We start from the raw sequence: 27,240 nt of genomic DNA, 5'->3' as shown, positions 1-27,240 counted from the left end.
GTGGCATACTGGTTAACACCTAGCCTGGTTCGATTCCAGCTCAGGCCTTCCCGTGTGGAGTTTGCATGTTCTTCCCGTGCCTGTGTGACTTTTCTCTGGGCATTCTGGTTTCCTCCCACATTTCCAAAAACCTGCATGGAGGGTGTATTGGACATACTAAATTCTCCTTAGGTGTAATTGGCTGCGTGACTGGTTGTCTGCCTATGTGTGCTCTACAATTGGCTGGCAACCAGTTCAGGATGATATGTACCAGCAAGCCTGTGAACCATGTGATTTGGACTTTTTCGGCAATGATGATGATTTTTACGACATAAATTTGCAATAAGATTTGTAGTTTGATCAATTTTGGTGAATTTGTATATAAAGCAAGTTGGAGTAGGTTTGTTTTGACTCACAACTGAAGTTTTGGATTCACTGCTGACCAACTTTGTAGAAAATAGAGTAAAAGTCATCTGTATAAGTGTTTTGAGCGCAAGAGTTAAAATCTACAAAGGCCAAACTTTTTGCCTTAGGGGGAGAAAAAGAAAAAAGTTTTCTTTATTTGCGCTCATCATGTGTGGTTGAATAAATCTTTATTACTGTATTTTGTTCTGAGCTGTTGTATAAAACTTTTAACAAAGACAACCAATAACATGAAATTCTGAAGTACTAAAGAAAGACTGACAAAAGGCAACTCACAACGGGACGTCACAATGATCATCACGCTAGGATTTAAAGAGCCCAAGGAAATGCATTTTTCAATTTCTAACAACTTTGAACACACGGGCCAGAAATAAAGCAGTTCACTGTGGTGTCCACACAAAGGCTGCCATAGCAACAAGTGGCTTCACTTTTCTTCCCTAAAGAAATTCTTCTTAATTTGCTGAATGTGGGTCATTTCTTCCAGCTGTATCTGTAAAAAGAAATGCAAATACGACATTAAAAACAAGAAAAGAAAGAAACTAAAACTAAATTGAAATATTGGTCAATGAACAAGTGGCGAATGAGTTCAGGGAGCATGGGTAACTAAGGAATTAAGTACGACCCTGAGGAACAGCAACGAATGGCCCAAGAACAATAAATGGATGACATGAATATCACCATGGAATTCTTGGGGAATGAAAACCAAGCGATGCATGTACAATGATTTAGAATAGACAACTTTGTGTCTCTTTCCTATCCTGACTCCCTCCAAGACATTGGAAAAGGCCAAAGGGGAGTGTATGGCTAAATGGTAATGGACAGCTTGAGATGTTACCTAATGATTTCTACAAAGCAAATTGATAACGTTAAGAATGCAGGCAAATATAATTTTTTTTCTGAGAAAACTATATACAAAAAAAATAGTTTGTGAAAAATGTTCTAATATATCACTATACTGTAGGTGTTTTTACAACATTCAAGAGAAAAAAGACAGAAAATAACTTCCAAAGAATAACTTTGGCATTTGTTGTTGATTGAAAATCAATGTATGATGACATAAGATGACCCCCCCCCCCCCTTTTTTTCCTTAAATTTGGGAGAATTTTACAAAAACGCTATAAATTTACCCGTGGCTTTAGTGGTTACACATATCATGGCAAAGGCAAATGCAAATGCAAATGCTGAAACCAATGTTGCAACAATAAAACGATTTGAAGTTTCCAATGCTTTGTTTTTTTGACACAGTTGAATGTGAATTAATCTACAGTAAAAGTCCTCAAAGTCATCATCACTATCTGATACGCCAACTAGCTCCTCCCATTTAAATTCCAGACGTGCTGTCTTTCATGCTCGTCACTTGCGCAAACATTCCCGTTATGCTTCCACAGGTAGTCCTCTTGGGACCCGTTCAATTTGTTTGAAATGGAGGTCTTCGGAGATGATTTGCAGATCATCTTACTTGGGATGTTCTTTACCCGAGCGACGACTGTTGAGATCAGAGGTTGACCTTTGCTGTTTCCACCCCCCCCTGCCGACATACATGCCGGCTAGTTCATGCACACTTCTAAGGGCTGAAGGAAACAAGTCAAGCCGTCTATTCCTTTACATAATGCATCAAAGTCCGCCAAAAAAAAAAAAAATATCCACACAGCCTCGCTGTTGACAACAAAGAGGCAATGGGGCGCTTGACAAAAGTGCATTTGACGTGCTAAAATGGATGCATACTATATCGAATTGGAGGTATATACATTATAATCATTTTAAGCCTTGTAAATCACTTTATTTAACCTTTTTTGCAATCAAATTAATATAATTCAAACACAGATACCTACATATGAAAAACACTGGTCATATAAGTCAACTCCCCCAATATGGGGGTTGAAAATGAGGGGAAAAAAACTAGACTTGTACACGGAGAGATACGGTATGTCACAGATGTTCAGTACTAATGTAATGGCCAATCATCGCTCAATTGTTGCACGTTGTTCTATCATCTGACGTTCACAGGCTAAGCTGCGATTGGTCATTTACTGAGCCTTAAGCAACTGTGACAGTAAACTATTTGGTCTCTGACAATAAATTGAAGTCACCACTCTTCAGTTAGGTCCATAAATATTGGAACATTGTGAAAATTGTCATCCTTTTGCCTCCAAACACTTTTTGCTCAAGGGTATTTACCATGCCAATTCTGGTAAATACTGCAGGAATTGCAAGTCACGAAGGAATTGTGTCGACATTGTACTGATATTTACGGATCTGAGTATAATTAAGCCAATCTTGCTATGCTTTTTTAAATACCTTTATTACTGTAAAGAATTGGGCTGTTCTGGGAAATTTTGAACTCAAAGTGTGAATGCTTACATTTAGTGTTGTTTGTGATTCCTTCTGCCATTTGCAGTGGGCGTTGACTTGCAGCCTGGTTTCCGCCACTGGTCATATCATTCTCCATGGCAAAGGGATCAGAATGGTTTCCGAAAAGGCTACCTTGCCTCTGTTTTTGAAAAATATTGCCATCATATAATCAGATTTATTTACGTAGGTCACACATGCCGTAGTCTACCTTGAAAAACAGCAACTTTATGAACATTCAAATAAAATACTTAAGAAAAGTTATACCTTTTATGACCATTTCATTAAGTTTTATTTCTAAAGGTCTTTCACATACATTACAGCACATATACAGTATAATCAGTCTCTGAGAACTATATTTTGTAAAGGTCAGTTAATGTTCAGATACTGTTTAGTTTTACATTTATTGCATTCATTTTACAATCAGCCTGCAGACTTACTCTGAAGATTTCCTCATCAGTAACTCTGTCCATCTCATCTTCATTTATCAGGTCACCAGAGATCGTCCTATGGAGCTCAGGAGCTGCCTCCTCTTCAATGTTTCTAAGTCCTGCCTGATAGATATACATGTACTGTAGTCAGAGCATCAATGATTTTTTTGTTTTTTTTTCATTTAGATGACTTTTAAATTGTTGTAAATGGCTACAATTAAGATGGTGCTAGTACATCAAGGAACAAGAAATAATATGATACACTGACTTGCGCTATTACAGCAAAATAATCTCCTACCTGAAATTTGGTTTCCGGCTTTTTTGTTTAGTGCTTGTATTTTATTGCATGTCATACAGGAGATATTGAATGATTATCATGCATGGTAAGAATTGGTACATTTGTTTAGCGAAGAAAGTAATGAGATAAATTATTCAACGAAGACAGATTGTTTTAAGGCTTGAAATACGCAGTGCTACTTTTACTTACAAAATTAATTCTTTCCAAAGGTAATTCCAAGAAGTGAATCTTTCATGAGAAGAGCTGCTTTTTACTCGCCCAATACTTTCTAAGCCCCCAAAAAGGCTCCTAACCCCTTTAAATGAATATTATCAAATTAAAAATATGCATGAAAAACGGTAACAAATACATATTATAATGAAATTAATGCATAACAATGAAAGTACTGTATATCACATTTACAAAACATTTACATTAATCATACGAATTATAGCAGTTGCCTTGAGATGGTGCTGGTGAGTTGATGAAGAGTGTAGAGAGAGGCATTGTAGAACATTTAATTTATCTGTTTTTCTTTTACATTTCAAGTGATCCAGGAATCAATTCTAATCCATCCATTATCTTCTGCTTACCCGGGGTCAGCTCGTGGGGGCAGAAGGCTCACCAGGGAAGCCCAGACTTCCCTCTCCCTGGCCACTTCATTCAGCTCCTCTGGGGGAACCCCAGGTTTTCCCAGGCCAGCCGAAAAACATAGTCCCTCCAGCGTGTCCTGGGGGCCTACTCCTGGTGGGACATGCCAGGAATACCTCACCAGGGAGGCATCCTAACCTGATGCCCAAACCACTTCAACTGGCTCCTCTCACTGGCTCTGGAGGAGCAGCGGCTCGAGATCGAAATACTGTTCTTTTGGTCTCGACCCATAGCTCTTGACCATGAGTGGGGGCAGGAATGGAGATCGACTGGTAAATAAAGAGCTTCACCCTTTGGCTTAGCTCTCTCTTCACCACGACAGAAAAGTACAGAGTCCGCATTACAGCAGACGCTGCACCACAATACCACCAGCAATAACATTTATTTTTTGGATCATTTTGAAGTTTACTTCAATTTAGTTTGGGGTCATGCGAAGTGCTCCCTGTGAGATGTCATTTGGCACACTTGCTAAAGGGCTAATGTCGTGCTAACAACGCCAGCCTCAGAAGTGACAGACCAAAGTAGTATGTTACATATATGTTTTTATGTAAATATGTTAGCCATAGCTAATTTTATGTTTTTTTAAATTCCAGTGTAAATTGTTTGGGCGGAAGTGTGAATGAAACCAGTAAAGATGAAAAGTTGAAGACCAAAGTAAACATGAATGCACAATACTGTTGTCTCGTTTGCGGTCAAGCCGGCATATTAATAAATGACAAAAATGCATCACAAAATGTAACAAATACGGTAGACATCACTGGTTGTGATAACCTATTACGTACAGTCATTTTCTTTACAAGCGCTGGTGTCTAGTGTTTTATATTACCATATTTTCCGCACTATAAGGTGCACCTAAAAGTTTTATTTTTTTTAAAAAGCTGATGGTGTGCCTTATAATCGGGTGCGCCTTATATATGGATCAATATTGAGATTGGGATTCGTAGATGGGGAATGAACTGAAAAAGTGAGCTTTACCTGTTTCTTTTGTGTGTTTACAGTTGAACAAGGTTGGTCATATTGACTGAGTTATTATGCTATTGAGAGTTTAGAGTTATTATTTGAGTTATTATTGTTATTAATTTGAGTATTACTATATTGTGATTGCACTGGAGGAAAAGTTCCCTGATATAAATGTTGCACTACATGTTATACCTTGCTGTTAAAAGATAAACTGTCACTGAAATACTAATAAAATAAAAGATAAGACAGTTGTTTATTCATTTTGGGAGTGAATGGAGTTGTCAGAAAGCTGGTTTGTAATGTACTAATAAAGTTTGACTGCTTTTACAGTTGCGCCTTATAATGCGGTGCACCTTATACAGTATATGGAAAACGTTTTAAAATATGTCATTCATTGAGGGTGTGCGTTATAATCCAGTGCGCCTTATAGTGCGGAAAATACGGTATATGCCAACCATGTCATTTTCCATATCTTTAATTTTCTCTCGTTACCAGAGACAATATTCTTCTGCCGAGGCTAAGCTGATTTTTTCCGAGGAGGCGTTCGAAAGTAAAGGTACCAATGTATATTTTATACGTATTTATTATCATTAACTTAAATTGAGGAGCAACGTTCACATTTTGTGGAGCATTTTTTTTTTTCCAGGTAAATCCAAGGAGCCTGAAGCAAGGATTGGTCACAGAGCAATATGATGGTATTTAAGCTTTCCTTGCCTTTGGTAAGGATTTTTTTTTTTTTTTTAAAGAAATATGAGTTTTGGTGACTATATTTGAAATGAAGTTTCCCTTAAAGCCTGCACTTCATTATTTGGCTACCGTCCCCCTTACTGTCGTTCTAGTTCGTTGATGCGGCCGTATTTAGTCTGCACGGGCGGTACCAGGGCAGTATAGAGCCAGTACAAGAGCATTCCTTGGTTAGTGATGTCAACAAGTGGACAAACTGTGTACCAGATAAAAGCCCAAAGTCTTATGTGGAGATTTCATATTCATATCATTTTTGTATTTTGTGTCCGTTATAGGTCAGTAGTAATCATGTGATGTTACTCCAACATGGGGTAGGTTGTCACAATACATGAGTCACATTGTGACATTCTTGTTCTTTTACATTGAATCATTGACACCATTGAAGATAGCCTGAACATAGCAATTGAATAATCGTTAACTCATACTGGATTAAAGTCCAGACTATCCACAGGGTGGATTTGTCATTGGATATTAAATGTCAAGGCACTCCAAATGCTTGACAAAACAAATCAAAACACACACAACTGTGATGAGTGGGTAACATTTGAAAGGCAAAAATACCAATTTAAGGACCAATTTAAGAGAATGCAGAAAACAAACATATCTGTCTTATTTTACTGTACAAAAAACACATATGTGTGAACTGAAAAAAAAATACATTTAAATGCAATGCTCACCTGTATCTCATTTTTTGCATTTTTCTTTGTCGGTCGGTAACCATAGTATTCCTCCTGTCTCTTTTTCATTTTTCTGAAATAATCCTGGATTAAGAATGTTGCATAGAATTTTCCCACAGTCACTTCATCATCTGACATAAAGGAAAAAAAAGGCAATAAGTTGTTAAATCTTCGTGTCTGATCAATTCACAGATAATAAAGAGATGAAAAACATGCTTTAGTTTATTTTCTTTCATGCTTATAAGTGACCTCCATCTCTTTATGTAGTTAGTAACATTTTTTCCTCTTTTTTTTTTTTTCTATTCATGCTAACCTCCTATTGGTGGAATGACTTGGTCCAGCAATTTCATACTCGTACGCTTCCAGATCTTCTTAATAATTGCTCTCAGCTCCTCGTTGGCTTGTTCAAAATTACCTAGACAAAAAGAGTGACAGTCGTACCAATAAGACAAGAAAAACAAATTAAAGAATTAAATAAATGAATAGTATTCATATTGCACTTGCACAAGATAGAAACATGAACGTTTCAACCACTTGGAATATCCAGAATGTTGCCTGACACTACCATTAAATTATAAGGCACTATTGCAAGAATTTAGAAATTGAGACACTTCAATATCTACAATAATTTACCCCCCTAATTTTTGTGGAAAGAAAGAAAGAAAGAAAGAAAGAAAGAAAGAAAGAAAGAAAGAAAGAAAGAAAGAAAGAAAGAAAGAAAGAAAGAAAGAAAGAAAGAATTTTCTCGAACCTTCAGTCTTGATTTTTAGTGCAGTTCGAACCAGGGCAAACAGCGTTGCATTGAAGGTGACTGTTCCATCACTGTTTAGAGGCATGTTCATGGAAACGAGCCTCTGCAGCAAAAGGGATAAAGCAAAAAAACAAAAATAAATTCAACAGTTTTATTCCTGTTGTTTGGCAGCTCTAAATTTAGCATGTGTATTTTTTTTTTTTTTTGTTAGTTAGTTAGTTAGTTAGTTTGTTTTTTTTGTTACATTGAAATTCACAGTAGTGCGTTTCACACTTAGGCCTTCAGTGATTCGGCCCCCTTAGAAGCACGTGTACACATTACTGGGCTACACAGGCTATTTTCCAGAGCTTTTAAATATCAATAAACCCGCATCAGCAATTGCAACTTATCATACGTGATACTGCCAGAACTTAAAATAATTAATACGTTTAAAATACTTGTCTACAAAGTTTTAAGAAGTCCAAGTGTCATGTCGATGCGGCATGTTGGCGACGGATGTGGGAAGGTGGATCCAAAATGGAGGGAGGCAGGATGAGATGAGCTCAATAAAACGATTTATTACTTGCAGAAGCTTGGCAAAACATGAACCACTAGAGCTACATTAGAGCTGGAACACTCTCATCACAGGTGACACAAATTACACTAACGACAGACGCCAGGGAAAAACACAAACCCAAAAGCAAAATAAGTCAAACTCCACAAAATAAAGCCTTAACAGGAAACACCCAGACAGAACGTGATACCAAAGGCAAGCTTTAACTAGACAGTACGGGAAGGTGGATCCAAAATGCAGGGAGGCAGGATGAGATGGGCTCAAGAAAACAACGTATTACTCGCAGAAGCTGGGCGATACACGAAACAGTAGAGCTACACAAGAGCGGGAACACCCTCATGACAGGTGACACAAATTACACTAATGACAGACACCAGGGAAAAACAACATGAACCCAAAAGTGATATGACTCAAACGCCACAAAATAAAACCCAAACAGAATGTGACCCTTTTCGTGTCACATTCAACCACTAGGTCAAAGCAGGCAAGCTTTAACAAGATTGTACTCTAAATCTAACTAAAGCCATTGTGGATTTGAAAAAAAATAAATAAGCGAATAGATTTGAATTTTCTGCTAAATATCCGCGGGGCTGGCTTCGAAGTACGCTACGCCTCATGGTTGCCGTTAGCTTACGGTTGAGCAACATGTTTTTTCTTTCCTTTGTTTGTTTTTTTCATTAACTTTATTTAACTACTTCCGACGTCAAACATGGTGAATCAATATAGCACCGCCTTCGTGCAGTGAGCATCCAGTCATGTCACGTTCAACGTGAGGCCTCTAGATGGCGAACTTATGGATCGATTGACTATTCCAGCTGTCTGTTAAGCATTAGGGCCACTGAAGGCAGATTTCAAACATTTTTTTTTTTTTTTTTTTTAATGAATGCCATAGCAGGCAGCTCGGTGGAAGAGTGGTTTGCACCTCCGCCTTACAGTTCAGGGACCCAAATTCAAATCAAGCTAGCTCCGGTCTTGTGGAGCTTGCATGTTCCCCCATGCCTGTGTGTTTTTTCTCCGGGCACCCCGGCTTCCTCTCACATTCCAAAAACATGCATGGCAGGTGTATTGGACATACTAAATTGTCCTTATGTGAGATTGAGTGCATAAATGCTTGTTCGTCTTAGTGTGCCCTCCAATAGGCTGACAGTTGTTGAATGTTTTTTATATTGATTTTTCCTTGTATCAATGTTGAAACTGATACAGGTTTAGATACACATGCATTTTTTATAGATAATTATTTATGGTCGGCGTGGGAAGTGGAAGGTGGGGGGGGGTTCTCTTTTCTCGTGGGGGCTTTGCAAAACTTACCTGACACTGATGGACCATGAAATTTCCCCCTCATCATTCAATATTCAATACTCTGACATCCTGCCACACCTCTTTGTGTTTGAAGTAATTGTTACAGTTGAGATGGGTAAGAAACCTCACGTGAATGTGGACATGCAGACTCAGCATTGTCATGTTTATTGAGGGTTTCAGCCCAAAGAAGAATCAAACAAAAGAATCATATAAAGTCTATTTTTGTTATGGTTCTGATGCAATCATTTAACAGCAACACAGTGTGAAAGCAGCATATCCAGATGGTAGTAGCAAGAAACGGAAACTTATGTTACGTCACCTTCCGGGTCAAAAAGAGCTGTGTTTTGTTTGAAGCTTACTGAACTTTCATAATTTAATGGAATGGTGCAAATCATTCATAAATATGAGAACCATTAATAGCAGCTACACTTAAGTCAAACTGACGTTCAGACACTCTCATGAGCACTACCAAACAAGTTTGTAATGTCACTGCCATGCCCCTTAAAGGCACACATACAACAGTGCACATACAACATTTTCAGTTTGATCCCAAGTTAAATTAATTTCACATATGTAGCTGTTTCATCAGCGATTGGCTGGCAACCAGTCCAGGGTGTAATAGTATCAACATGGAATGGTATTTTCATTCTTTTCACTGGAGAAAAGTGATTTTATATTGTAGTATACAGTATTGAGCAATGAGCTTGGTCATGAAAATAATTATACTCATAAGTCAAGGAATGGAGGAGTATATTTGTGAACATTAAAAACCAAGTATTTCAACTGACTCCTTGCATTTTTAATACTGCATGTCTTGGTCAGGGTTGTGGGTCACCTGGAGATTCCCACAGCTGAATTTGGTCAAGAACCTGGAATGCTCGCCAGCCAATCACAGGATACGACAGTAAACTCATGCGGCCGAGGCGATCAAAAAAAAATGTTTTTATGTGTGTCTGTGTTTGCATGTGTTCATATTGTACCCAGAGCAAACTTTCTCAACCACAGTGACGCAAGTAGGAGCTTGCTATTTTGAAGAATAAAAGACTGGATTGAACTGATCTTTCCATGTGATACTACATTAAGGTCATTATTTGTGTCTGCTTGTTCAATTTCTGTACCTTGCAGGCAATACGATGGGGACAAAACTTGCCAAAACCCAAAGGTGGGGGTATTCGACGAAGAAGTGTCACTACATCCAGATGCTTAATACGCCCCCTAGAGTGAGAAAAAGGAATAAAGGGATGATAAATAAAATAAAATACCTTGCTTTTTGGTCCCCTTTATATTCCAATACGACAATTTTCTTTCATTTCTTTTTCCATTTCTTTATAAAATACATATTTTGTATGGAACACATAAGATGAACAAAAGTAATGAACAAATACAATGAAACATAAATATCCAGTGAAAGAAAAATGACCTAATCAAAATATATGTTTTTTCCACTTCTTTTTCAAGGATTTCAGTGCGTCCAAAGAAAATGAAGAAACCAAGAATAAAATACTGCTGCAGTGTCTCATTTTCTCCTATTCGATTTGTAACCCATGCAGATTGAAATTGAATGACACTTTTTTTTTTGTAGTCTGAACAGTCAGAAAGAACACGCAATCTGATTTTTGCAGGATGGATTGAGTCCATGTCCGACATGTAGTTTTATATTGGATTTTGACGGATGTCTTTCATTCAGAACAGCTATTTAAAATTAGAGTTTTCAAATCACTCTAAATGACAGAAGATCCAATACTCCAGAACACAGGTGTGAAACTCAAGGCCCGGGGGAAGATCCGGCCGCCCTCTTCATTTTATGTGGCCCGTGAAATGCTATTTATAACTTCAAGTTTCTGGCTAAAATACAAAATTTGCAAGATGTCTTCAAGTTTCACTTTTTTTTATTGTTTACTAATAACCCTTTTGAGCAGTTTTTAGCAGCACCAGATTTGAAAATGTTCAAACATTTGACGATCATACTTCAAATTTCATAACTACAATGTGGCTCATGATGAAAATGAATTTGACACCCCAACTCCAGACCATCACCAGAGTGCACCACAAGGCGGAGTGTCATGTTTTTCCTTGTTTGACTTTAGGAATACGCTTAGAGTGTCCAGTGGTTCCCTCCAACTGCTCTGAAACTCAGTGCAATGCTCAAATTTGCCATTTGGTTATTGAGAGTTCAACTAGAGCCTCAACTAGAGATATGGTGTGCCAGAGCTGCAAATGGGACAGAAGGAAGCACTTAAAGCACGAGCTGTTGATTGGCAACATAGACTGCCTTCCAAAATTAATAGTCATTGAATTCATTCAATTACAGCAAATTTTCTGAATGCACTGCAAGCTGTTTTCAGATGATGTTCTTAAAATATTGGAATTTATTTTCCAGTGGTCATTCGAAACTTCCAGAGGGTTTCAGACCAATCATTTTTTCCTAAGGTTCTAGTTGCTGTGGACATTTGAAAGATGTATGTGTCAAAATAAGATGTGTTTCTGTTTTTTTTTTTTTTTTTTTAACTTGAGATTTCAACCTGGCAACATTCAACAAACTGCTGTAACTTAATTAATGTTACATTGTTACACATTGAGCGACCTCAATGTCTTACTGTATCATATACAGCTTCTCCTCACAGGCCATCCGGATTCTGAACAAATCCCTAATCTGCCTCAACACCAGTCTCTTTACCGAATGCACATGTGCACCTCACAAATTCTGCACAGTGCAGGAAAGTGGCCAAAATATATAATATTTTACACTGTCAACCTCATATGTATACAATTTCTTCCACTTCATCCACTCCATAATATGCTCAGAATGTAATGCCCTTATTGCTCTGGCTGATTTTTTGTTTTTTGTTTTATTGCCTAATTTATTATTTGCTCGAATGCTCGAATGCGGATAGTAGTGTATATATATATATATATATATATATATATATATATATATATATATATATATATATATATATATATATATATATATATATATATATATATATATATACACACACACACACACACACACACACACACACACACACACAGTCATCATTTAAAAATGAGAAGTAAATACTTACGTAGCCTCTGGGTCATATTCTGCCCATATTTTCTTGAACTCATCCAAGTGCTGAGGGCCCAGAATTGACCAATCACGGGTCAGATAGTCAAAGTTATCCATAATGACAGCTACAAACAGGTTTATAATCTGTTAAAGACATGAGCAATATTGCTTTAACAGGTGACTAAATGCAATTCACGATAATGGCATTCTATTTAAAAACAAACGTTATAGAAACACCTCAATTTGCACCTCTGTGTGAGTGAGGTTTAAGCAATGGCTAACGTTGTACACAGACACAATCTTTGGATGGCAGAATAATGTGTGACTGTAATTTGTTTTCTTTCATCTCACCAGAAAAGCACAGAGCATGTAGAAACTCATAAAGTAAATGATGGCAAAGTTGGATCCACAGGTGTATTCTTCTCCAGGTAGATAATCTGATTTAGCATCACATTTCTTTCCATACATACTTGCGAGCATCACTTCATGCCAAGCCTCCCCTGTTGCACATCTGCAAAGCAAAAAATGTTCACATCATTAAGTATACCTGAGACTAAGAATTATACAAGTGGCACGTTGCAGAAGACCTGGTTTAATGTTTGTTTTTAATTCCCATTGCAATGTCTTTGGCCACTTTATTTTTTATTAATTTAAAAGGCGATACCGGTTCAACAAGTGTTTAAACATTTCTATGAAAAGAGCAGGGTGTGAGTTAATAACGATTAAGTGAAAGAAAATATAAACAAGAGGGACCTTGCAGCGGTCACTGCTGGGGCCCTAATTAAAGTTTATTATTAGAGTGTCACTACATCTTAATATACAGGTGAATTTAGCTTGTATATTGCTGTGCTAATCTGGGAATTGTGTATAAAACTAAGAAATTTGGTGTATGGTTTACAGACAGTAGATCATTGGTTTGGGCCCTATTCAGTAGTTTTGCTACTTTTCATTCAAATCTTCTCATTGGCTGAACAGACAGATGGATAGGCCATTAGGGCAATGATGGATGAAAAGGCACTTTCTGTCATTGCTTATTTTGTCTTTTTTTCCTTTTTTGTCAAAATTGTAATACATTATCACAAACCTTGATGTCTACCATATTTGTTACAGTTTGTGATGCATCTTTATAATTTTTTACTATGCCAGCTTGGCCACAAACGAGAGACTATTTTTTTGCATTGATGATCCCCGGGGTCTTTCACTTTTAATCATTACTCATTTCATCCATACTTCCCATCAACATTTTACACCACAGTACTAACAAACATAAAATTAACATTAGCTACAGCTAACACTGTACTCATTCACATAAAAACACATGTAACATACCACTTTGTTCCGTCGCATCTGAGGTTAGCGTTGTCAGCACGTCGTTAGCACTTTAGCAAGTGGGTCGAATGACAACACACAGGAGGCACTTTGCATGACCCCAAACTAAACTTAAGTAAATTTACATGCTCAAAAGAATCCAAAAAGAAATGCCACTGCTCCTGTGGATTTGTAAACGATTACTGGATCACTAGAAATATAAAATAAAAACTTACAAATTAAACAACCTAAATAAGGTCTTTTTCATTCTGAACTCAACAACAACACAGCAGCACCCACAATGCATCCATAAAATGAAAGCTCCTGCATAGTCCAGCTCTCAGGGGAGCTTTATTGTGAGTAGCGCCAAAAAAAAAGAAAAAAAAAAAAGCATGTAACTTGTCACATCTTGTGTCCCTAATGTCTTGTCCATCGCAGATTAGGGGGTGGAGCCATCAGCTGCACACCTGCAGCCCATCTACATCAGGGGACTATTTAGGTGTGGCCAAAGCAGAAGGATGTTGTTGGATTATTGCCTTTTGTGCACATCCATTACGTTTGCCTGTTGATGTAAAGCTCCTCTGAGTGTTATTTTTGCTTTGCCCTCCCCCCGTTATTATATAAAAGTATTTAAGTCCACCTTTTTCACAGATCGGCATTTAAAAAGTACTTTAATCAGACCTTCATGGGTAATCACAGAGCACCGCCATGAAGTGGGTCCCTTGAGACCATCTACCTTCCTGATTGTGTCTATGTACCAACTCATCCTTCTATGTGGACTTGTGCTGGGCCAGCTCTTCTCAATTATGTTTGGCAAATTCCCCTCTAAGAAACAAAAAGCATTTTGTGCCCCCCTACGTGCCATGCCAACCATAAAAAAGATTATCCATAAAAATTGTATAAGTATACCTAAAACTGTATCCTTTTTAACATTGATGAATGGATAAAGTAATATAAAGCAACTTTCAATAACTGTTAACAATTTTTACAGCATTTATACAGGTTGAAGAATTGTCAAACGAGAAAAACAAACCAAGGACATCAAAGTGCCTGGAAAAAAAACAAAAGAACAACAAAGAGATGCCATATTTTATCACAATTACATTTCACATGGCAAAAACAAATCCTTCTCCCTGGGGTCGTCCGTGCCCTCCCTGGCATCGCCTTGCATCCCCCCCAAGGGGGGCCCGCCTCACAATTTGAGAAGGACTGCGCTGGGCAAAGATGGGTCCTATGTTCACATTTCATTTTGTAGCATGATTGTGTTGAGTTGCATTCAATGTATTTGGATCAAATGTACTTCATACTTCTTCCTAATATGAATCATTAGCATACTATATTTAAGCTGAATCGTTTTCCCACACATACTTTGCATTTTACCACTAACCTGAATAACAGCAGCACAGCCTGTGGAAATGTCTGGAAATTGTTGTTCCTGTTGATATATGTACCATCAACCAAGGCAATTTTACCAAATATCTGGAGAAAAAAAAATGCCATCAACACGAGTACAATATTCGCTTTGTGAAAGTGCGTGTTGCATGTTGTGTCTGTACATACCTGCATTCCAACAACCGCATATATAAAGAACAGCATGAGAATGAGCAGGGCCACATAGGGAAGTGCCTGCAACAAAAAGGATGAATGAAATTTATAAATGAGCAACGACAGCAAGGATCTAATTCAACACAATAATATTACCACATTGGCATGGAGCACATTAGTGCATTTTTCTCACACAAAAGCAAACCTTATGTATTAGGTTTAACACAGCCTACTCGTTGGGGTGAATAAGAGTCTGCATGCGTGTTTGTCTTTACATGGTCCAACATTGGACCTATTCCTATGTGGAGTCTGGGGAACAGTCAGGTTGTTTTAGCTGGTCAAATACAAATAGTATGCTTGTATGCTTATGCTAGAAACCAGATGTCTTTGTGACTTTTCTTTAAATTAATTATTTTTGTTTGTACAAATATGATTGTTATTCCTGTTATTATTGTTGTCATTATTATTATTGGTGTTGTTATTATGACAATTGTAAATATAAAAATCAAAATAAAAATCAAACATCTTAAACAGTTTGTAAATGTTAACGTTGAATTTGAAAGCTAAAATAAATTGCTGGATTATTTTGTGAATGCATAATGCAAACAATGTCTTTTACTGACTCTTTTGTATGACCTTGTTTGTGCATTGAGGGATACTATTCAAAGGAGTTTTTTGATCAGGTTTTCTTAACAAGAGCTGAAGAGTGGTTCTGAAGATGTTATTCAAAAGTAATTTTGATCCTCTCTGCTTCTTGCGAGTAGTTCAAAAACCTCCGAAAACAACAAATCCAAAAGTATTTTTGTGGTCATTATTTTAGGAGTTCTTATTAGCAGGAGGTTGAAACTGACCTGAAGGGATTTTATGAACGTCCATAGCAGATTCCTTATTCCTTCAGAACGATTCAAAAGTTTCACCAGACGCATAACACGAAAGAGTCTGAAGAATGTAATTGAAACACTCATATTCTCCGAAGACTGTACAGAGGGAAAGAGTATGTAAATATGTAACAGTCACAGTTCAAGAACATGCCAGTAACATTCCTCAACTCCACCACCAAATTGGATTCAAACTCACCGCAATTGCTTGCATCGGATCCACTGCCTGAAATACAATAATAATAAGTAACAGTATACACTTCAGGATTCAGGAAAATGTAAAAAAAAAAAAAAAATATATATATATATATATATATATATATATATATATATATATATATATATATATATACTTCAACATAATAGTGTCTGCATCTAAAAGTGTACATGCAATCACAACACATTCAGCAAAATAGTTACCTCACAGCCATGCAGACAGTAAAGCCCTCCAGAGGACACCAGAGCTGCCTGGGTAAGGTCAAAGAAATTTCATAAAAATAAAAAAGAGGTTGTCAGGTTGGTTGTCAGTCACACAATTCCAATTTGTATCAGAAAACAAAAACCTTAAATTGATGGATAACAAAATAATCCTTTACTCAAATATTCATCATATTTTCCGAATGCTGTGCATGTAATAATGTGACATTATCAAATCAATTTGAGTGAAACATTCTAATTTAAACCGATCAACAACTGGCTTTTGGGTTATTGGGATTTTTTGCCTAAAGGGTATAAGTATAGGATTGACATGGTTGGTATGTACAACAGTTTTTTTTCAACCCATTGTAGGTTTTTCTCTGTGTCAATGTTATGGTGGAAAGCTAAGCCCAAACCCATTTTCTCGCTTGATTTTAACATCCACACGTCGTTTATTTTCATTAGGGTCACAGGCGAGCTGGTGCCTATCCCAGCTTTTTACGGACAGTAGGCAGAGGGCGCCCTGAATTGGTCGCTAGCCAATTGCAGGGCACACTGGCGCGAACAGTCATTTTCGCCCCCAATCACACCTAAGGACAATTTAGAACATGCAAACAAAGGAAGGCTGGAGTCAGCCGGAATGGAACTCAGGACTCTAAACTGTTAGGCGAATGTGCTAACCTCTCTTCAACATGCTTCCCACTCTCTAAAGACTACTATTAATATATATGTGCTGTGACTGACTGTCTATTCCTTTCGGTTCTGCTCCCTCTTGATGTCACTACCGTGGTGTGGTGTCACGTCCGTAGTCTGGCGTGATCTTGCAAAATGTTTTGTTGTCACACCTGTTATCAGCTCAGTAGATTTTTCTGCATTTGTTCAATTAGCTGTTTTGTTTCCATTTAGTTTTTGTCATTGCAACTTTTTTCGTCATGTTTTTAAATGTATATGTTTTGTTTGCGGTTGTTGTTTTTTTTCCTTGCCTCATTCCTGTACTTTTCACATTCTTCAAGATAAATTCATTCTTCAAGAAAATAGGGAACACCCAGTTGCTTCTGAGACTGTGTTGCCAGTAAAGGAATGTTGCATACTTTGCTATTTTCACTATTTATTCCATTAATTATTGTCTGACTGGGCAAATGTAAGCTCCATGTATTTTGATGGTAGAAAAGCTCTCTTGAAGCTCATTCACCATTATGATGGCTTTATTGAGGCTTATATAATACAATCTTATAAAACATGATAATTGTGTAAGGAACTAAGTAAAAGATTCAGAATAAAAACAGGTGTTACTCACATCAATTTCACTCAGAATAACATCCACAACACTTCCAATCACGATGACGAAGTCAAAAACATTCCAGGGGTCTCCAAAGTAACCCTGTAGAAAACCATAATGACGCATTATCATCAAATGGCAGCGACCATTCTTTTATATAACTCAAAAGATTAAACAAACAGTGCCTTGAGATACAATGTGAATTTCTTCTGTGACCTGAAATGTGAAAACTGAAATGTGGTTTGTGGCCTACTTTATTCAATTTCTTTGTTTCTGAATCACTCTGAAATGACGGTTGTCATATGGGCTTACGAGTACCCTTTGGGGTACTTGAAGGAACTTCAGGGGGTACTCGAGATTTTAAATAAAACAAACAAACATGCAATAATCTTTTTAAAATAATCATTGATTTAATTAATTGTTCCAAGAAAATGTAAGTTCATAAAATTAATTTTATGTTCAGTAGGTTATTTAATTTCATTATTGTAAAAAGCCAACTTGTCACGAGCCACCTCTCGTTATGTCTAACTAATGATTAATTTTTGTGAACACATCTTTAATACGATCCTAATAGAAGACACTGAGTTAAATACTTTTCTGTGGACAAATATTTATTTATAATTATTTATTTTTGATAACATCTGACACTTTATGTTGATTAAACAGATCTCTACCGTAACCCCAAAACAGGACACTTTATGTTTGATATTTTTCTGTGGAAAAATATTGATTTGGAAATTTATTTATTTATTTTGTAGAAATATATTTATTAATAATTTCTTTTATGATCCAATAGAGGACACTTTCCGATGATTATTTTTTTGTGGACGAATACAAATGAAGTTTGAAAAGGTCTAAAAGTTTAACTCCGATGGCAAGTTTTACTATAAGTTGTTGTTTTGTTGTTTTTTTTTTTTTTTAACCCAGGTCAAGGAGTACTTGGCTGAAAACATATTTCACAGGGTGTGCATCACTGAAAATGATTAAGAACCACTGTGTTATGGTATACAAGGTGTTGTTAAAAAAAGAACACTACATACTGTATGTACTGTACTAATGTGATGTGCAGTGATTTTGACCAACCTTAGCTTTGAAGGCCATCAGTTTCAAGATCATTTCCACAGTGAACAACACAGTAAAAATGACATTCAGCATGTCAGATAGGTGTGTAACATGGTCTGACTGGTTACAGTGCTGTGGGTCAAAGTACAAACACAAAGCTGACATGAGCAGGGATGCTTTGGGGATAAGAATAATTTGCTCTCATACAGTGTGGCAAGGGAAAGGGGCCAAGCTGTGTCGCAATTAGCGAAAATTCTCAAGTAATTGATGCATTTTCCCAACAGATACCAAGACTGTCAACAAAGTACTACTTTACGTTTACTGATATCTAAACAAATCTCATCAACTCACTTCAAGATGCAGACATATGGTGCCAAAGAAATACTGTTGTAATGCTTTGGCCTGAAGACAAAATTAGTAAATAGGTGACTTTTTCAGCAAATAACCCTGAAGACGCTCAAAAAACTCTGCCAATAGGGAAATTCACAAATACCAAGACACGGTTAGCATTTTACAGCACAGTTCTGAAGATGTGGGTTTGGTCTTTCCTGTAGAATTTATTTGCAGTTGTATGTTGAGTTTTGTTAGATGAGATAGGGTGTCAGATTTATTTTTGTCACAGTTCACATTGTAGTTAAGGTTTCCCAAAGAAGGATTTTCTGACCAATGTTGCCATAATTACTTTGAAAAGTAACTTAATTTACTTTAATACATAATTGTACATTTTATTTAGAATGCATTTAAGATTTGAAAACCAAATCTCAAAGTACATACTATAAGCAACAATAATAAAAAAAAAAAAAAAACTGATACTACAAAACAGTCAATAAGAAAAGTAATTCTTAAAATCCTCCACAGACTGTGGACCCCCGAACAATATTAAAGAAATTTAGCTAAACAGACACAAGATCAACATATGTTGGTACTACTTACAAATTGCAAGTAGTAATGGAAATATGTTGCCTCGTGAACGACTGGCGATGATTTTTGTTACTCTTCTTTAGTGTTGGACACGTTACTTCAAAACTGTGATGCAATATTTATTACTTATCACTGCAATTTCAAAGTAGTTTGCTATCACAATATTACTGTATTTAAAATATAAGAAATTACACTACTATTGCATTACTTTTACATTATTCTCACCAACATACATGGACATATGGATTTGCCATTCTAAATGTAGCTAATTATGCTCATTACACATCCAGTGGGATGACTGCAAACTAAACGTACAATTATGCCAAAAGAAATATAATTGGTCCTATGGACTTGTAAATGATGCCTAGATCGTTGGAAATGTAAAATAAAAATGACCTAAACAAAGTTCTCTGCATACCAACAATCATCTCAAGGCAACCAAATGAACTGCATTCGTGGATTGAGGAGCATTTTTTATATATTATATTGCACTGTAACACTTGTTTCTGTCATTTGTACCGAGTAAAATATTACTTGTTTTTGAGTGTAATGCATTACATGACCACGTTACATTAAAAAAGTAATGCATTAAAAAAGTAACGCATTACAGCAATTACATTACTTTTGTAATGCATTACTCCCAACACTGCTCCTCTCAATGATGATCTTACCTTCAAAACAAAGGCCATTACAATGGAAATGTATTGAATTTCCACTGCATCTTTAAATCACGTGTGACAATCAGAAGAAAAAAAATATTAAAAGCAGCTCATGAGGCTTCATTTTCCCTATCACTACTTGCAAATATTATAACTGATCCGTGTTACGATATGAACAATGCAGAGTTATCAACAGAATTTGGATTTAGGAACATATGCGTGTTGTTAACATACCTGCATTCCCAGACACATGGTGTTGAGCATTATGAGAAGGAACATAAGGTATTCAAAGTAGCAGGAGGTGACGATGTACCACACTTGATATTGGTAAGGGTTCTTGGGAATATAACACCGAAGTGGTCGGGCCTTAAGCGCATACTGCACACATTGGCGCTGGAGAATTTGAAGAAGATGAGGGGCAAACAATGCTGTCATTATTTTTAAGCATTAACAGAGGTCTGAATTGACTGCCATTCTAGTAATAGTCTATGCTATTTAAAAAGTGTGAACAAACATCAATGAAGTGACACATAGTGTAAGTCTGCTAAACATACCTGGTTTTTGTCCAGCTCACAATTTTTATACTCTTGCTCTCCTTGTTCCTGGAAGGTGACGATGACAAAACCCACAAATATATTCATCATGAAAAAGGCAATGAGGATGAGGTAGATGATAAAAAAGATTGAGATGGCAACTCGGTTGTTGTATACTGGCCCTTTATTCTCTATATTTGAATCAATGGCTTTGTGAAGTATCCTGAATGAAAACAAACAAAATGAAGTGAACACACATAAACGCACACACGAAGTGAGATGATTTTGTCGGTTTATTTCAATTGTGAGAAACTCCTAACTGTGTGTATTGTAACTTAAAATTGTGTTAATACTGACAGGCAAGTACTGTGCTGTTATTTATTTATCATAGAATCGCATTGTTGCTTTAAATGAATGAGAAAAAAAAAAGTTGGTCAAATAATTTATTATAGCACAAACACATTTTGGCACTGACATTCACAATGACATGATATCATCTGGATCTTACTATTTACTTGCTACTTGTTTTTGTTCGAGATATGTTCTTACACTCCTAACCAATCACCAGTCACCAATTATTGTATTAGACAAGTTGGCACCACTCCAAATCAAAAATTTCCCCAGGTAAAAAAATGTGTATTTTTTTTCTCAGGCAACGTAGTTTCAATTCCCACTCAATGACGGTGTGAATTCAGGTGGTTGTTTGTCTCTATACTTTGTCTTTAAATTATACCTAACTCTCTCTAATGTACACTCATCTGCTTCATGCAGGGGTTGCTGCACTGTCTCTCTCTCACTTGCTCGACCACTGACTGAGCTGAAAGTCACACACTGGTCTCACTCAATATATCCGCAACAAATACATAACTTACGGATATGAACACAAGAAAATATAAAGAAATTCCAAAGATGAGACTTATTCTCTTTTGCTTTAGTTTTTACACTCTCCCCAAACTACTGCTGGTGTGTCCTATACACAGTAACATGGAAAATACCAGAAAATGTGCATCCTATATACAGAGTGAAAAACGTTTGAAATTTTGGTGCATAAATCTTTTAATTGTCCATAGCAATCAGTACCTTATGAAAAGGATACATTTCAGAAAGTTTTAAATGACCACTGGAGAGTAAATTCCAATAGCAGGTAAGGACATCTGAGATTTGAGCATATTAAAATCTGAGGAAAATTAACATCTCAACAGATGAAATTGGACAAAAATGTCTCCTTGGCCTCAACCCCAAAACAAATTTTCCATTAAATTTACCATTAATTCCTGAGGCATTATCGGACAAAATTTGCTTGTTTTACAACTTTCAAGGCTTTGTCATGCATGCACAAACGCTATAGAGAGAAACAACCACGTTCACACCATTGTTGAACGGGAACTGAACCCAAGTTGCCTGCACCAAAGTCATGGGAATGTATCACTGCCCTGTCAAGGCTAAAGTTTTAAGGATAAAGCCACTATTTTTCAAATGCATAATTTGGGCACTAAGACAACATTTTAAAGGTCAACATAATGCATAAGCAACATATCTACCGTATTTCTCCGAGTACAAGTACAAATTTGGGTGAATTTTACAAAAATGTCATTATAAGTCTACCCCTGACTGTAGTGCTTACATAGAGCATGGCTGTCCAATTATAACACATTGTATGTGTTCTTAAAATGATGAAATTATGGTACTTTTTAGGCAATTTTTTTCACTGCATATAGAATAACATACTTTTATGATTATGGGGTTCGGAAACGAGACAAGTGAGAGGCAATGTGGGCGTGCGCATAGACACAAATGCTGAAACTGTTGCAACAATAAAATGATTTGAAGTTTCAATTTTTTTTTTTTTTTGACACAGTTGAATATTAGTTGTTGAAAAGCCCAAAAAATCATCATCCCTATTTGACACGCCAAATAGCTCCTTCCATTTAACTCCTAGACATCCTCTCCTATCTCATAATCAATTGTTCAAATATTCTCGTTACTCTTCCACGGGTAGTCATCTTCGGACCCATCCAATTTGTTTGAAATTGAGTTAATCGGAGAGGATTTGCTGATCATCTTACTTGGGATGTTCTTTACCCAAGTGACGACTGTTGTGAGATCAGAGCGTGGAAGGTTGCCCTTCACTATTTCTCCAACCACCTGCCGACATCCATGCCGACTTGTTCAAGCGCATATTCAAGGGCTGAAGGAGACAGGTCAAGCCGTATTTTCCTTTTCATAATGCTTCAAAGTCCGCCAAACATTATCCATGTAGCCTTGTTGGTGACAACAAAGACGCAATAAGGTGGCGCTTAACAAAAGTGCATTTTTCAACGTTTTGTGTAAACGCTCTAAAACGGATGCATACTACATAGATTTAGAGGTATATATAATAATTTTAAGCCTTGTGGGTCAAATTAATGTTATTCAAACAGATATGAGGAAAAAATTGGTCTGACTCCCCTAATATGGGGCTTGAAAAAAAACTCTGAGAAATACGGTAATTGATGTAATAAAAACATCTAAGTAACAGCATATTTTTGTGTTCCCAATCTGTTTGTGAGAGAATTGCTTGAACTAGAAAGCCTCTAGCCTTTTCAAATTAGAATCATGACTTACTTTGGCCATCCTTCAAATGTAGAAATGGTGAAGAGCGCCAGCATACCATTGAAGATGTTGTCAAAGTTTAGTTCTGAGTTGGTCCATTCCCTCTTACGGACCTCCATCTCATGAAGTGCTCCTTCCTGATACTTGATATACCAACCTCTGAATAGCAAAGTTAATAAAGGGAAAGTGATATTTAAATAATCAATCAGCAGTCTTAGTCGATCCACATATCTTGGACTGTGGAAAAACTACAAACTATTTTTTACAGTGATCACCATTCATACTAAAAATAAGGTGTCAAAGCATCCACAGTATGAATGATGCCTCTGTTTAATTTTCAGTAGTATTATCAATAATCCATCACCATCACAATTATTTCACCATGGTCTGGCTTTAAATCTTTGTTACTTTATTTTTAATATCAATGTACTTACTTGCATTCTTCCTCAGTCATTTTGTCTGGGTCTGTGCAGGAATAGAACTTTCCCTGGCAAAGTATTGTACAAAGAGTTTTCAACAGACAATTTTCGTCAATGGATTTGACGGAGCACTTCAAGGTAAACTAAAGTAAATGTATGGCTTTAAGCCTACCTTGAAAAGCTGAACTCCAATGCAAGCAAACATGAAGTCAAGTAGCATGGTAACCAGCACAATATTTCCAATGGTCTTCACAGCAACAAACACACACTGGACCACATGCTAGAAATCAAATGACATTTAATACCCGGCATGAACACAGATCCCTAACCTTGCAATTCAGTTCTATAAGATACTAGTTATACCTTGAGACCCTTTGCTCGATTGATGGCCCTGAGTGGTCGAAGTACTCTCAACACCCTGAGAATCTTAACCACTGAGATGGCACTGGATCTAGGTTGAAAAATCAAACAGCCTTTACATATTAATATAGCAAATTTTCAAATCAATTATTGGTTCTGTCATTCTAAATATATTGAAATGTTGTAGCTACTTAAAAAAACAGATGAAATGTTTTGATGAACTTGATTATCTTTGTCATTCATGATTTTTTTAAATGTATTGTTTTACAGACACTGAAAAGGAAAGATTAACATCTTCAAATATTGTTCAAATATTGTTATTGTTTTACGGACTCACAATTCACATTCCCCAACAGCCAAAAGGTTGAAATTGTAATCAAAGTGTATGAAAATAAGAGCTTAATAGACGATGTGCACCTGTGAAAGAACAATTTGCCAAAACTTTAAATGCATATTTTTTTAACTTGGGATGTTTGTTGTAATTCAATTTGAGCTACCTCCATGTACTATATATTATTTTAAAGCAGGGGTGTCAAACACATTTCAATCGTGGGCCAAATTGTGTTTCTAATGTCTGTCGGACAGCCGTTATGGCTGTGACGTCAAATACATTTGAAGTGTGATCGATTTCTAAATGAGGAAGATATCTGACAGAGGACAGTTAAAGACTGTTCAAAAGGCAGATTGGTAATAAAAAAAAAAATGCTTTTTGTTCCTCTAAAACAAACTTTTTGAACTTTTAGACCACTTAAAAAGTTAGTATTTTGGTCAGAAACTTGAAGTCATAATTAGCTTTGCAGACCACATAAAATGATGTGGCGAGCCGGATCTGGCCTCCGGGCCTCCAGGGTGGCACCTGTGTTTTAAAGTGTATTGAGTCTAGAACTCAAATCTATCAATGTCAATTTTCATTTTTAGAGATATAAGCCTGATTTTGTAAAAATGCATCACATATATTTATTTCTTTATTTTCTGGACTGGTGCAATTTTTGGAGAAAGTTTAGCAAGCTACACATTGTGTTCAATGCCCTTTGTATTTTAATGTCATTTTGGAATTTGGTTTTGGACTCCACTTACTCCATTCCCATTGAGAGCAAGGATACACTGACAACCAGAAGATCCAAAATGTTAAATGAATTCCGGCAGAAGGAGCCTTTGTGAAGAAAGGCACCATATGTTGTCATCTAAAAAGCAATGGACACAATAAATGAACACTTACTGTATGAACCAAACTTTTTTTTTCTAAGTATGATGTTGATTTTTTTCTTTACCTTGAGTACAATCTCTGCTGTAAACACTGAGGTGAAGACTATGTCAGCATAAGCCAACACCTGAATTCACATAAAAACAATAGAATGCAAAAACTTTCATTATAGAATATTATCTCATCAAGTTGAATTTTAACATGGATACTCTATGTCACCTGATTCCTGAAGGACATTGGGTCTATAGGATCCTCAGCTGCCAGGGAAACAGATGACAACAGGATGAAAAGCAGGATGATGTTGGTGAATGTTGTTGCATTTATGATGCGATGGCACAGTTTCCGGAACCTAAAAAAATAGTTTGATACTCATATTCAACAGTGTGGAATGAGATTACATACGAAAACCATGTATTTGGTTTGCTATCGACCCCACGGGCTAAAAAGAAGTCCGCGGGATCAAGGGCATTTTCCATTCGCGCGCCAGTACTATGGAATGCCCTACCTATGGAAGTTCGCGCAGCCACCTCAGTAGAAATCTTTAAATCCTGACTAAAAACACATTCATATTCAAAAGCATTTAGTTAATTGAGCCTGCAGCTTTCTTCTTTCTTCTTTTTTCTGCCTCTTTCTCCAGGCTCGGAGAGGGGGCTAGCTAGATGGTGAGGTTGACTTGACCGCCTCCATTTTGGTCCTGCGCTGATCGAACATCGCGGGTTAGGAGATTGGCCGTCCGCGGTCCACTTGGTTGGAATGTGGGATGGTTCCTGCCCAATGGCTTTGCCTGCTGTCAAGACATCACTGCACTATATAGCACAATATGTTTTCTGTAATCTATATTGTTTATGTGTATGTCTGTATTTGGTACATGCAGCATCCACTTCAACCTGTGGGCCTGGAAGGGGGCTCCTCCCACCTGTGGTCCCTTCTGGAGGTTTCTGATTTTCTTCTAATTGGGGTTTTTGAGTTTTCCTTCCCCTTCTGGGAGCTTTGACAGGGGATGCTGTTGTGTACCTTACACTGAAAAGATGTCTCTGTACGACTTCTTTTTCGAAAGAAGTCTCCACATGACCTCTTTTCATCTGTGAAGCCCTTTGAGACTTTGGTGATTTAGGGCTGTACAAATAAAATTTGATTGATTGATTGATTGATTGATTGATTTGCAATAATTACATTCGATGTAGGTGCTTTAGACATTATTATTATGATCATGATTATTATTACTATAATTGAATTATGAAAGCAATTATAATTATGGACAGTTGAACACACTACTCAAAACTTTGATTTACTATGGACAATAAAAGCTTTGATTTGTACCAGGGGTTATTCAGTCGACAAAACACATTTTTAACACTCTCACTGAGCGCTGCCAAAAACATGGAAGTGTTCAGCGAAGGCTTGCATTTCATCAGCAACGGATCGATCTAGCATCAGCTTCCCCAGCTCCGTTTATAATTAAACCTAGTTTTTAATTAAACTATGGTTGGCACGTTCCAGAAATTTGTATTACAAAACATATTAACAATAAAAACCTTTATTTTTACCCAAAACCAATAAATACTTTGCATCCTGATCTTCAAAACGCATTGTTAAAAATGACTAATATTTTGTTAGATAATAAGAATCTTGTTTGCTTTAGATCCACCATAATTATCATATTTTCTTGTGCCCAATGCTTGCTAAAGGAGGGAAGGCATCTAGGGATTGGAGTCAGGAGCCCTGACTCCAGCTCTACCTAAGTATTGTTCAAAATCAGGAATTTTAAAGTGTTTTTTGTATTTTGTGTGTTTGGCTGCTTCTTTGTGTGTTTTTCATAGAAAAATAATATGTTGCTCAGAGGTCAAAGTACCAGCATTTTTTTTCATACATTTATATTTAGGATGTTCTGAAAACCAACAAACAACACAGTCATAC

General features: G+C 36.7%; 1 protein-coding gene across 1 annotated transcript in view; it reads right to left on the bottom strand.

The window, feature by feature from the left end:
- Positions 1 to 413: 413 nt before the first annotated feature.
- Positions 414 to 27,240, bottom strand: part of LOC148417710 (dihydropyridine-sensitive L-type skeletal muscle calcium channel subunit alpha-1-like) — a 53,735-nt gene continuing 26,908 nt past the window's right edge. The window contains exons 18-42 of the mRNA XM_088422737.1: positions 25,543 to 25,672; positions 25,391 to 25,450; positions 25,197 to 25,303; positions 24,123 to 24,210; positions 23,932 to 24,039; positions 23,775 to 23,827; positions 23,353 to 23,499; positions 20,770 to 20,971; positions 20,450 to 20,608; positions 18,657 to 18,767; positions 17,592 to 17,675; positions 16,298 to 16,345; positions 16,077 to 16,103; positions 15,851 to 15,976; positions 15,015 to 15,080; positions 14,842 to 14,933; positions 12,498 to 12,657; positions 12,163 to 12,290; positions 10,213 to 10,309; positions 7,243 to 7,345; positions 6,805 to 6,906; positions 6,492 to 6,622; positions 3,192 to 3,305; positions 2,764 to 2,893; positions 414 to 892 (exon numbers count right to left, since the gene is read on the bottom strand). Of these exons, the coding sequence (XP_088278863.1) occupies positions 855 to 892; positions 2,764 to 2,893; positions 3,192 to 3,305; positions 6,492 to 6,622; positions 6,805 to 6,906; positions 7,243 to 7,345; positions 10,213 to 10,309; positions 12,163 to 12,290; positions 12,498 to 12,657; positions 14,842 to 14,933; positions 15,015 to 15,080; positions 15,851 to 15,976; positions 16,077 to 16,103; positions 16,298 to 16,345; positions 17,592 to 17,675; positions 18,657 to 18,767; positions 20,450 to 20,608; positions 20,770 to 20,971; positions 23,353 to 23,499; positions 23,775 to 23,827; positions 23,932 to 24,039; positions 24,123 to 24,210; positions 25,197 to 25,303; positions 25,391 to 25,450; positions 25,543 to 25,672 (2,611 nt within the window). The 3' untranslated portion in view covers positions 414 to 854. The remainder of the gene's footprint in view (positions 893 to 2,763; positions 2,894 to 3,191; positions 3,306 to 6,491; positions 6,623 to 6,804; positions 6,907 to 7,242; positions 7,346 to 10,212; positions 10,310 to 12,162; positions 12,291 to 12,497; positions 12,658 to 14,841; positions 14,934 to 15,014; positions 15,081 to 15,850; positions 15,977 to 16,076; positions 16,104 to 16,297; positions 16,346 to 17,591; positions 17,676 to 18,656; positions 18,768 to 20,449; positions 20,609 to 20,769; positions 20,972 to 23,352; positions 23,500 to 23,774; positions 23,828 to 23,931; positions 24,040 to 24,122; positions 24,211 to 25,196; positions 25,304 to 25,390; positions 25,451 to 25,542; positions 25,673 to 27,240) is intronic.

Source organism: Hippichthys cyanospilos, chromosome 9 (genome assembly GCF_059441005.1).
Source record: "Hippichthys cyanospilos isolate Australia breed blue-spotted pipefish chromosome 9, RoL_Hcya_1.0, whole genome shotgun sequence".
Lineage (NCBI taxonomy): Eukaryota > Metazoa > Chordata > Actinopteri > Syngnathiformes > Syngnathidae > Hippichthys > Hippichthys cyanospilos.
Note: the sequence above shows the minus strand (reverse complement) of the source record. Positions and strands in the feature narration are given on the sequence as shown.